Here is a 13,315-nt window from a genome sequence, read left to right as displayed (position 1 = left end):
TGGATGTGGAAGCCTCGAACTCTTGTTCCCATGGCTGGAGGAGCATCCTCTGTTGTAGAGATGTAATACACAGTAACACAACGAGAACCATCGGCAATGGCGTCAACACAAAGGTCTGGAGAGAAGCCTGGTGCTCTACTGAAGCTGTCATCAGCCCTATAGGACCACCAGAACTCGCGACAAACGATCTTAAAGTGTCGGACCTCTTCTATCCGGATACAACTACATGGAACAAAGAACTCATCCAACAAATCCTCCCACGCGAAGCTCCTAGTATACTCTGCATCAAGCCTAGTAAAACGGGGGCATCAGACTCATACAGTTGGATCCTGACAGCGAATGGAGAATACTCAACAAAATCGGGTTATTATGTGGCTCTAGACAACTACCAGCCTGCAACTCCGACGACAATGGCGCACCAAAACCAATGCGATTGGAACCGTGACATCTGGAAGCTGCAACTACCACTGAAACTCAGAGTTTTTCTTTGGAAAGCAATCAGAGGAGCGTTACCTATTGGGGCTAACTTGGAAACTAGAGGTCTAACCACAAACACAACATGTGTTTTCTGTGGTATGAGGGAAACACTGGATCACCTCTTCCTTCTCATGTCCATTTGCGACAAATATCTGGAACTTGGCGCCTATGATCAATGGTCACACCATCTCCTCTAGCCCGACGTTCACTTTAGCTCTACAGGAATCAAAGAAGCTTCTTAATCTCCCACCCTCCGGGATTCATATTGTCTCTCTGTTTCCATGGATTGTTTGGACTATCTGGTTGACTAGGAACCAGAGAATTTTTGAGTATAAGAGATTTGATGAACAGGACACTCTGGCTAAAGCTATCAACGACGCTAAGGAATGGCATGAAGCGCAACAAGTGATACCGCAAGCTACCGAGCAGCAAGAACCAACACTGCCAAGGCCAACGACGACTTAAACGATCTACATCAACACAGACGCGGCTTGGAAGGAAGAGACAAGGACTGCATGGCTAGCATGGATCTTCTCCGACAGCAATGGGAATCATCTACGACAAGGAAGCACAAGGGAAAAATGGGTATCATCACCACTCATAGCAGAGGCGCTTGCCATCCGCGAGGCTCTGACCCAAGCAAGATCACAGGGCTATCTCCATATTGAACTCCGCTCAGACGCTCAGGATTTAATCCGAGCCATCAATGGACGAGACCTTCTCAAGGGACTTTTTGGAATTCTTCAAGACATCCACAATTTAACTTGTAATCTCTCCACTCTTGTTTTTTCACATATTCCACGCAAAGACAATGTTGCAGCAAAGACAATGTTACAGCAGACAGCCTAGCCAAGAGGGTTCTGCCAGGCTTGTATAATGTTCTGGAAACTCCTTTAAATTAATGTATTAGTCGTTCAAAAAAAAAAATAATAGCATAATTTCTACAATTTTTCTTCTGCGAAATACTGACTCGACAATATTTTCAAACCATTTTCTCACCAATAAAAAAATTCGCCGAAGATAAGAAAGAAGAAGGGAAAAAACTCCACATTCATGATTACACGCGGACATTATTGATAATGGTGATAGTTGGAACAAAGTGCATAGAGACGAAATATTAGACAGTCATCTCTCCTTTAGTCTCTTGTAGGATTTGCTTCTCACCATATGTTTGTTCTTCTTCTTCTTTAGTTTTACCCCAAAGACCAATGTATAGTCCACACACCAACAGAAAGGCTCCACAAACACTGCTCCAGTTGTATCCCCAAGATTAAACAAACACATTACAACATATATTGATATAATATATAAATTACACTATTCTTGGGAAGAAACCAACAAACCTTCCAAGATAGAGGGTTTCCTTAAAAAGGAAAGACGAGACGATGCATGTAATGATGAGAGCTAAAGGAGTGTAGAGTGCAGTGAATACTGGTCCTTTCTTCTCTATAGCCCATACTTGTAACCAATATGTGAATCCAGTTACCATAATTCCCTGTTTAAGTTTGTGTATTAGGAAGAGTTTCCATATTAATATATTATCTAAAGATCAGCGATAAAATTAGGTAGACATACACAATAAGCCATTGATAGAAGAGGTAAGCCAAATTCGATCTTCCAAACTGATGGACTTCTATTCACTGCGAGTGCCCAAACTGCGGTTTGCATACAACTGAAGACGCATTGAAGTGTTACCAATCGCAACTTAGCTGTGTATTCTTTCATCACCTTGCTCTAACAACACAATTTTTTTTTGAGGAATGGATATTTTTCATAGATTAAATAAAAATGTACATTGATGAAAATATTAACGAACATGAAATTTTCGAGTGGGGGTGTCACATTGAACCTATAGACTTGAATTTATCATTTGTCATCTATCTCTTTCAAAGCATATAATAGATAATGATCTTTCAATTTTTATAATCAGTAAAAACTTACCCATACTATTTATTAAATAACGTGGCTTAGCTACATGAAATATAATCTTGTACTTATGTTTACCTACTTATACACATGTGTTGTTGATTACTTATCAAATGATAAATACACTTTCAGCTTTGCTCTAATTTTTTTTCTTTCCCAAAATAGACAAGGACCGGTTCCTAGTAATATGTAAATAATAACTAAATTTATATGCGTCGTTTTAGAACTGCTAAAATTTTGACATTTTTTTATTTTTTACATCACTAAAATCAATTTAAAACACACAAATAGAGCAAAAAGGATGTTTTTCTGTAAAAGTGTACCAAAAATTACGTATACACATCAGGACTTCTTTAGTAGGTACCCATACGTAAAAATTGGACAAGACTTGGGTTCACCATCCCCTATGGTGAACCTTTAAATTCACCACCTCCCTAATAACCAATCAAAGTCCCAACTAGATTAATGATAAATTAATTTAAAAAATAAATAATATCATATTTAATAATAATAATGTCACTATTTAATTCCTAAACTCAAACTCTATACCCTAAATCCAAATTCTAAACCCTAAATTTTAATTTATAAACCCAAACTCTATACCCTAAATCCAAATCTTAAACCATAAACCCAAACCATAAATCATAAACCAAAAAATCTAAATTCTAAACCCAAAACTATACCCTAAACTCAACCCTAGACTCTAAACCCAAATCTTAAACTCTAAACCCTAAAATTTGGGTACGTATATTTCCAGACAAGCCAGTTACAGTAAGACCCGCGGAAACGCGTATGGGTTCTGGGAAAGGATCCCCAGAGTAAGACCGTAACCCAAACCATAAACTCTAAATCCAAACTTTAATTCTTAAATTTCAAAAGAACAACATCAATATTAATCTAAATATTTAGGATATAGGGTTTGAGTTTTGTATTTACGTTTTGGGTTTAGAGTCTAGGATTTGGGTTTAGGGTATAGGTTTGGGTTTAGAGTTCAAGTTTTTGGGTTTATGATTTATGGTTTGGGTTTAGGGTTTAAGATTTGAGTTTAGGGTATAGAGTTTGGGTTTATAATTTAGAATTTAGGGTTATAATTTAAATTTAGGGTATATAATTTGGATTTATGGATTAGATAGTGACATTAGCATTATTAAAATTGGCACTATTTGTTTTTTTAATTATTTTGGTTTATGAAAAAATTATTTAATATTTTTAATCATTAATCTAGTTAACACTTTGGTTGATTATTAAGGAAGTGGTGAATTTAAAGGTTCACCATTGGGGGTGAATCCAAGTCTTGTCCGTAAAAATTTGGAAAAATGTGTTGGCAACCCGAGAATAAGTGATTTTTTTTTTTGATTAACCTGGGGGTATCCCGAGCCTATGGAAGGGCCCAGACTAATCCCCAAAAGGAGGTGCAGCCCACGGATAGACCCTCTCTCCGAAAATAAGTGATTTTCCGTATAATATTATCACTAGGTAGTGACCGTTGCACGGGTGAAATTTTGGAAAAAATGTTTATGTTAGATAACTGTAATTTTATTTAAAATTGAAGTATTATATTACGATGTTTCAGTTGGTAAAATTTTAAATATTTTGGCTTATAACTAAAAATATATTAAAGACCTTGCAGAATTTGGAGTACATGTACTATAAAAGCTTTGCAGATTTTGGTATGTATTTAATAGTGTCAATCAATTCTCGTATATATTTTTTTTTTTGTCAGCAAACACAGACTCAATTCTCGTATATATATTTGGGCAGTATTCCAAGTAAACTGAATAATACATATAATATATTTGTATATAGTACTATCATATTTGTATATAGTGATTTTAGTTAAATATATAAAAACACAATCAATAGTAAATAAAACTCACAACGCTTGTAGATCAATAAAATGGTTACGATGGCACATGGTTACTTTTGGATCCAATGACTTGGAACCTTGACTAATTATCATATCAACAAGAGGTTTAAATTAACACATGAAATTGAAAACCTTGTAGATCAGTAAAATAACACTTGCGATCCAGAACAATACATGAATAAGTTTTAAACAATTGTTTTAGTCATTGTTTAAAAATGCCAATGTCCATAAAGTATGACTGTTGCAGTGATAAAAATTTTCTCTTGACGAAGAAAGCTACGTACTCAGAACTATAGTTGGGTTTAGTGGAATTTCTTATAAAAATATTACAAAACTCTTTGTACAAATTTTTCGATTACAAAACTTGGACTTTTCAGTGTCAAGTAAAAGTTTTAAGAGGTGTTACTCCATTGTATAACTTTCCTAAGTAAATGATTTGTTTTTTTTTTGACAAAATAAGTAAATGATTTGTTCATCACGGGTCTAGGTTCGAAAACGCAATATAAAAATAAGCATTAAACCAGTTAATAATAACATCTATAATATGTAAGACCAATGATATTTTTGTAAATAATCTAGTAAAAGATGAATTTTTAGTTAAAGAATATGAGAAGGTCTATTAAACTGACACATAAGTATAATGGTAATTTTGTGAATAATTTACATATGTTTAGGTTACTTATTAATAATGCTCCTCCTTTACTATATATAAAAGATATTATATAGTATAGTGACACGTCACAGTAAAATTATGTGATATTTGTTTTACAATACTTTAAAATTGATTTTATTTAAGAAAATACATGTAATAAAAAATAATCTTTTATTGTTTTTATCTGTATTTTTTTTGGCAAGATATATGATCCTGTAATCATATTACTTATTATATAAGAAAAAATCTTGCCATGATCTTGAGATATGCAGAACACATATACAACTATTTATTTAGATGACCAGAAGTCTAGAACTCATATCATATAATATTATTGCTTTCGTAGTGAACAGTAATGCGATAACTCAATATATCGAGCAATGATTAATAAAATAGAATGGGAGAATCATACGCTGTACGCAACTAGTGACAGTGAGTGAGTGGCGTACCTGCAATACAATCCACAAACACCAGCAGGTATTGGCGGCAAGCATAGTGATGGATCCTTTTACTGAATTTTTTGTTGATGGAATGGCCTTGTTTGGAATGGTCTTGTTGCTGTCATGATTGATCAAACTTGGCCCTTTCACAAATGCGAACACTAGTGCGCCCAACATACCAACCATCGAACCAAATACTTTCGCCAGTCCGTATGACTTCTTTAACGTCACCGTCTCTAATCTTCAAAAGTAATTGGGTCAATTCAAGTTAGGTTGAGTTGGAAATTTATCAACTGAGTTCTATTGGTTTAAACTGTACTAAAGACAACTTATATCGGTGTCTCTACCACGTGTATTTGAGAAAATTAAAAGTAATATAGATAAAAGATTTATAGAATTACTTAAAAAGTTTATTTGTCAATAATTTAGTTGATATGTTTTTCCACAGTGGAAAATAGGGTCTGAAACCAGCTACCAAATAGGTTCTGATAATTAATATATTTTAACCAACATATATTTTCTGTAAAAAAAAGCCAACATATATTTATTTCTTACAAAATAATTTTATTTCATATATAAATATTAAAGTTGAGTGGCAAGAAAAGTTCTTACAAGATAAAGTTCGATTTTTAGTTGGCAAGAAAAAAGGACTGGATTAATTTTTTAATCGATATTTGCTTTGGGAATATTAAAAGAATTAGTAAAATACATTAAAGTGATTAAAGTGATTTAAAAGATTTTGTTTGATTACGATTCTTTAGCTTTTATCATGAATTATATAAAACTAAACTAAAGTATGCCCCTCCCCTGAGATTGTTTTTTGAAATTATTTGATCTACACATGCTGACAAGCATAAAATAAATAAATGAATATAAAGATAGAAGCGTTAGTGTAGTTTACCCGAAAAGAAAAGCCAATACGAAGGTGATAGAGGGAATGGCGTTGGTGGTTGCTGCTGCAAAGGTGGCAGTGGTGTTGTCGATGGCCACATAGAAGAGGTTAAGACTTAGCGTGAGTCTGAATTAAATTTTATCAACATCAATATAGTTTGTTAGACAATCATGTACCTGACATGATTGATCAAATAGTATTAACTTGGAAAATTTTCAACTAGTAGAAATACACAAGACATGCATACCCGCATAAGGAGATCATGAAAATTTTCAGCAGCAAGAAGAAGGACAGAGGGGATGATTTGGCGCTGAAAAAAAAACATACTATGAATATGATAATATATATGTCCAGTGCCATTCGTAGTGATAGGATCAGGCTAACGACTAAATCATGTTCATTGAAGGGCATGATATGGTGCTTTTCTTTCTTATGATGTTAAACAGATGAGTTAAAGTAACAGAAAAGGACAACCTTTCAAGGAAGAATGCGAAAGGGGACAACGCCAGAGCAGCGAAGGCTTGTCGGTAGAAAACAAAGACAAAAGGGTTGGTCCCTTGAGAGATGGCCACTTTTGAGAGCAATGGCATTCCTGCGTATATAATCTGTACAAACACCATTGCCATGTTGGCTTTGTGCTTCATCATCATGGAGTAATAGTTATGTATGTTTTCTTATCTTCGTTTTATATGCTGAAGCTTTGCTTCTCTCCCGCTATTTATGCTTTCTGTTTCGGTGGACACTTTAAAGATTTTTGTCTTCTTTTTGGGGAAACTATTACAAATATGGACACGTGTACTTCCATTGAGATGAAATTCACAGACGTTACAATCAAAACCGCACCTACATCTCCTCATAAAACCGAACAAATCACTACTTCTAGCGGTGAATACATGTGCTTTATCTATGGTTTCGATTTGACATAAAGAGAAGTATTGTTATATAGAATTTTGAATTATACATGGAAGTACTGATAGAAATAGAAGTGAAAATAACAATTGAAACAAGATGGTGTATATGGAAAAAAAGTTGTAAAACCGTTTCATTCCTCTCTAGAAAACGGTGTATCACCAAGAATATCTCATAGCTGATCTCCACATCATCATAAACTCCAAATAAAGTTCAGATGAAAATGGCCGATAGTACAGACTCATCTGAAATGAAGAAGAAAGAAAGGTAAATAACATGTGAGTCATTCATTGAATACACAATTAAATACTCCCTCCGTTTCGAATTATTTGTCGTTACAGAGGAAATTTTTTGTTTCAAAATAAGTATCATTTTCGGTTTTCAATACAAAATTTATTGACAATATTCTCTATTCTATTTTTCTATTGTTTGATATATGGTTAGGTGTATTGGTAATAGTGTTTTTATTTTGGAAGTATGTAAAATTAAATGTTTTCTTAATCTGTGTGCATAAACTTAGAACGACAAGTAATATGAAACGGAGGGAGTATCAAATTACAAGTGAAATACCACTTTCTTCTACAAACTATTTTCTGTAATATTTTTATATATGATTAATAAGTGCATTTGTTAAGTTTTTTGTAATATTGTTGTTTTGTAGATCTAGTTTTAAAAATTACAAGTCTTTATTTTAAAGTTTTTATTTAATTTTATGTGTAAAATTTAAATTGGAAAGGAAAATTTGAAATATTTATGAGTTATAATTTTTTTAAGGATTAAAAAGATTTAATTGACAAATATTTAAGAATCATAAATGTAATATGTAATTGTAAGTACTAAAATGCAAATAAAAAATATGAAACTTCAAATTTGAAATTTTGAGTAGTGATATACTCTATATTTGAAGTTTCACTACCCAAAACTTTAAATTTGAAGTTTTGAAGTTTTTTTGAAAAGTAAAAGACTTCATATTTAAAGTTATAGAGTATCTTTTGGAGATGCTCTTATAATGTCAGATGTTATATCCGCAGTAAATACAATTTGCTAAGTGAAGAAGAGAACGGAAAATTAGAAGGAAACTGAATTAAGGTGGAAAATGTAAATATATTTTGGTGATTCGATTTCTGGTCAATATCGGTTAAACTAACCTAGAGTTGAGGAAGCTATTTAATCTGTAGAGTTTGGTGCATTGGACCAAAGTATGAGAAAAAGAGTACAAGCAAACTCTCTTGCTGCTGTAGAGGCTTTGTTGTTGCAAAAGTGTTTGGGGTATATAAATTGTAAGACTCCTAGTTTCTTCTTTAATAAAGGTTTTAGTTGGTTCATCGTGAGCTCCTTTTATCTCTATTATTGTATGTTGACCTCTGAGACTGAGTTGTACTCTTTTTCTTTAGTGAATTGTCAATATCGATCTGGCTCGAAATATACACACTATCACACAGATAGGATAAACCTTGTTAACAAATATATGTCCCTGTTTTATATTTCTTTTTTCATGTTGAACACAACCAAGTGAGAGAGATAGAGTGGAACAAAAGAAAATTTCTCCTCCTTTGGTTACTCTTGCACGAGTGATAATGCTGGAGCTGTTGTAACATTATGCTTTATGTTGAACAAGATAAATAAACCGTAATTACAAACCAGAGAACTAGACTAAATGACCCCAAATTAGGTTACATGTATTTATGGTGATGTACTCGTGACGCATTTTGTTATTCCTTGTCGCATCATTGATATTCCTACGTATATATTTTTCATTTTTTCAAAATGTATACCTATTGTTCTTTCATCAATACTCAATACATGTAGGGCTCGGCAAATAAGCCAAACCCAAAAATCCAAACCGAGTTTTATTCTGTAAAAAATGAATCCGAACCGATCCGAACATAACATAAATACCGAATGGATCTTGTTTTATGGTATTTTTGGTTATGAGTATTACCCGAACCAAACCCAAATTTAAATGGATATCCGATAGAACCCGAAACATTCAAAACCCAAAAAAATCTTGTATCAAACATGATCTTAATTCCTAATATGTATTAATACATTAAGATATATTGAATATCTAAAATACTTATCTATTACATGAAGGTTGATGGTTCTATTACATGAAGGTTGATGGTTAAAGATGGCTGTTGATCTTGAAATATTTAGATTTAGATTTTGTTTTCATTAAAAAATGTTTCTAATTTCATGAAAACATGTTTTTTTTCATTTTATGTTTTCATTTATTTGATTTTCTTTATATCAGTAAATATGTTTCCATGTCGTTTGATTTTGAATGATTGGGATGATGTTTCTTTCTTATTTTTAAATCGATTTTACTTATAGTTTAGTTACAAAAAGTAAGAATTAGATATTTGAAACCCGATAAAACCGATTTTACTTATGTTTTGGTTACAAATTAGGTACAAATCAGATATTTTAAAACCGAAGAACCGATTGAGACCCGAACCCGAAATTACATTGGGTTGTACATGTTCTTTGAAGATTTACTAACCCGACCAGAACCCGATAGAACCTGAACTGGTCCTGAACCAAACTTTCAAATAATCCGAATGTGGCTGATTTTGATAAACCAGAAAAACCAAAACCCGATTGGGACCCCGAATGCCCAGGTCTAGTGACATGTGCTATGTGCATGATGATATAATTTATAAAAACATTTATTTTATCTAATTGTAAATATGTAAATGTATAATTTAGTTTTACATATAATTTTTTAAAAATAATTCTATATTTATATGGGCTTATGGAGAATTTTCAATTAATGGACCTTTTATATAGTGAATAATGAATATATAAGTTATTTATGAGAAATATATTCAGGTATAAATCAGATTTTCTTAATAGTAATTAATACTTAATTTGTCATAAGTTTTGTGACTAAAATAGGAAAAAAATCATTGAATATTTGTATAAAGAATTTCCAGTTAAGATATCAAATCAATTTACGTCCATTATTTTTTAATAAGTAAATCGTTGTAATTAGGACAAAGCTAAAAATTATGTATTCAATATAAATGTTGAATCTTTGGAGTTAAAGTACTGGAAATCACTCAGATATTTAAAATTTAAATACCATTTACGTTGACAATAACTCAAGCTATAAGGATGCATGAATATATTGATTCAGATGGTAATCTCCTAACGCAATTACATTGATACTTCTGCAAGTAAACTTTTTGGTATATCAACAATTTAAATATTTCAATATAATATGTTAACCAAGTATAGTATGTTTATAAAAGACCAGTGAACTATGTTCAGCAAAGACCAACAAATATGTAAAATAAATCAATGGCAAGTTTTTAGTTTGTGTATTAAGATAGTGAGTGCAAAGTAAATTTGTTTATGAGCAAGCTACTTATGCCGTTCATGAGGAAGCTTTTATTTTGTATTTATATATGTTTTGGTCATTTTTAATATTCATGTTATTGTATTTGAAAAGCACAAAACGGTGAAAGTATTATATCAAGAGGTGTAGGACACAAATTATTATATCAAGAGGTGTATGGATCAAGTTGATGGATCGTACAATGGAGGTCAAACAAGATGTCTTTGAATTTATTATGAAGATCCGAGTGTAGCGATGTAAAAAACATGGTGATGGATGCTGGGTTTTCAGAAAATATGAATAAATTTTCTTACTTCCAAAATGGAGTAGTTGGTGAGAATTGTAAGGAATTGGTAATAGTGATGTTACAGAGATGATTAGAGGTTCAGTAGAGGTAAGATCCTTGAATCTGTATGTGGTTAGAGAAGATGACTCATATCTTGACGATGTACTCCTTGGAGAAGTGGGAGAAGAAGTGGAAGAACAGGATGATGGTAAGTTTGATTTTTATCGTGATGATTATGTGGAGAGCGATGGATTAGATGATGATGATGGCGCTAGGATAGACTTCTTTGTAGGGCAGGAGTTTGTTTCAAAAGAGAAGTGTAGGGAGATAATAGAGAAATATGTTGGGAGAGAGAAGGTGAATATACATTTTAAGAAATCTGAGAGGAAGAAAGTACTAACTGTTTGTGTTCAAGATTGTTACAAGTGGCGATTATATGCATCAATAAACAGCCATTCTGACAAAATGGTAGTGAGATCAATGGAAGGATCCCAGAGCTGTTATCCTGTTGGTGTTGTCGATCTCTACACCGAACCGAAGATAGCTGCAGATTTTATCAATGAGTTTAGGAACAATCCAAAACTTTCGGCTGAGCAAATAATACAGAGATTGCGTCTGAATGGTCTGCGGGTAATAAAGACAAAATATCAAAGTCCAAGACAGATTATGAAACACATCATTAGTGATCAATATGCTGAGCAGTTTACAGGAATGCACGACTATGTTGAAGAGCTGAGGAAAACAAATCCAGAGTCAATAGTAATATTAGGTACGGAAGATTTTTTGAGAATTTTTACACTTGTTTTGAATCTCAGAAAACTGGTTGGAAGACTGCTTGTCATAGAGTGATCCATTTGGATGGTACATTCTTGAAAGGTCGAATGAAAGGACAACTGCTGACTGCTCTGGGGATAGATCCAAATGATGCTATGTATATCATTGCATGGGCTGTTGTACCAGTGGAAAATAAAGTCTATTTGGGTTGGTTTCCTGTCGAGAAACAGAAGCTTTTGTTACAGCTCACTTCTGTTTCCAGTGAATGGTATGGAGCTATGAAAAACTCATAGTGATATTGTAATCATGCCTCCACCGCATAGAGATCATGCTAGGAAGACCCAAGAACAAGTAGTTGAGGGGTTAAAATAAAGCATAAATAGTTGGGGGTTTAATTTACTAATGATTTTTTAGTTGGAGTTTTAATTACAAAAAAACCCTTATAACATTTCTAATGAAAATGTGCAATAATCTATCTTATTAAAGCTGAAGTACAAATTCGGTGTGTTTGGATACTTGGATAAGAGTATTAAAAAAAATTGGTGTGTTTGGAAACATGGATTGTAGTCTTTTAAAAAAAAATTGTTTGGAAACAAAGATAGTAGTATTAAATAGAAAAATTAATGGGCTTAAGTTATTAAGTCCATTATAAAAGAATATTGTCAATATATATAAGAAAAATACAATACAAAGCCCAATTTGAAATACCAACTCAAATTATGGTTTTTATATTTCATATTAAATTTTTAAAATATAATATATGTAATTATTTATATGATGATACATATTAAATACTATTAATTATATGATTAGTTATATGATGGTACATATAAAATACGATTAATTATATGATGAAATTATACGATATATAATAATGACTAAGGATGGGTTTTCAGACATCCATACGGGTTTGGTTCTGATCAGTTTGTGTTTCGAGTTTTCGAGATCAAAGATTTCAGTCCTATTAGGATGTTTCTAAATTTTTGTTTGAGTTTGATTCGGATCTTTACAGGTTTGGTTTGGGTTTGGATAACATATTTAAATTATTTTTAAAGTTTTAAATCACTATATATTTAAAATTTCTCAAAATCTATAAATAAAGTAATATATTACCTATAAATTAAGTAACATATGTCAGAATACCTAAGCTTAACATATCAATTGGTTTGATTTAAAAATTTGGATACGAAATCAATAATTATTTTAAGTATTTTTGGTGATTTGAATATACTTTAACTATTTCAGATATTTGTTTTTGACTATCTATATATATTTTTAAGTATTTTAAACCAATTTAAAGGTATCATTCTTGATGTTTTATATACGTTAAATATAAAAATAATTAATATATAAATATATAAATCTATTTTTAGATAAATTCAGGTACACGAATACTTCGGTTGGGATCCGATTCGGTTCTCTAACTAACAATTTTGAATAATTCGAATATTTAATCAATTTATGTTCAGGTTTGGTACTATATTTACTGATTGGTATCAGTTCTGTTCCTCGGATTCATTTTGCCAAACCCTTATAATTACATGAAAAACAAATATCATCATATTTTTTAAAATATACATCCGCGGAGGTGCGTAGATCAAAGTCTATAATCATTTATTTTAACAACAAGCCAAATAAATATGTTGATTGAAGAGCGAATAAAACAAAACCAGAGAAATATATAGTTTATTAGAGACATTCTATGTGTAGAAATTATTATAAAGAAAATTTTATTAAAATAAATAAATTCAA

General features: G+C 31.9%; 1 protein-coding gene across 1 annotated transcript; it reads right to left on the bottom strand.

The window, feature by feature from the left end:
* Positions 1-1,390: 1,390 nt before the first annotated feature.
* On the bottom strand, positions 1,391-6,964 carry LOC108820510 (WAT1-related protein At1g43650). The gene is made up of 7 exons (XM_018593457.2): positions 6,729-6,964; positions 6,502-6,564; positions 6,264-6,380; positions 5,372-5,603; positions 2,053-2,211; positions 1,821-1,972; positions 1,391-1,724 (listed from the first exon to the last, which is right to left on the bottom strand). Exons 1-7 carry the CDS (start codon positions 6,902-6,904, stop codon positions 1,595-1,597), a joined length of 1,029 nt encoding a protein of 342 aa, XP_018448959.1. The 5' UTR covers positions 6,905-6,964; the 3' UTR covers positions 1,391-1,594.
* Between the last annotated feature and the right edge of the window lie 6,351 nt (positions 6,965-13,315).

Source organism: Raphanus sativus, unplaced genomic scaffold, assembly GCF_000801105.2.
Source record: "Raphanus sativus cultivar WK10039 unplaced genomic scaffold, ASM80110v3 Scaffold0477, whole genome shotgun sequence".
Classification (NCBI taxonomy): Eukaryota; Viridiplantae; Streptophyta; class Magnoliopsida; order Brassicales; family Brassicaceae; genus Raphanus; species Raphanus sativus.
This window is presented reverse-complemented; position numbering and strand designations above follow the sequence as displayed.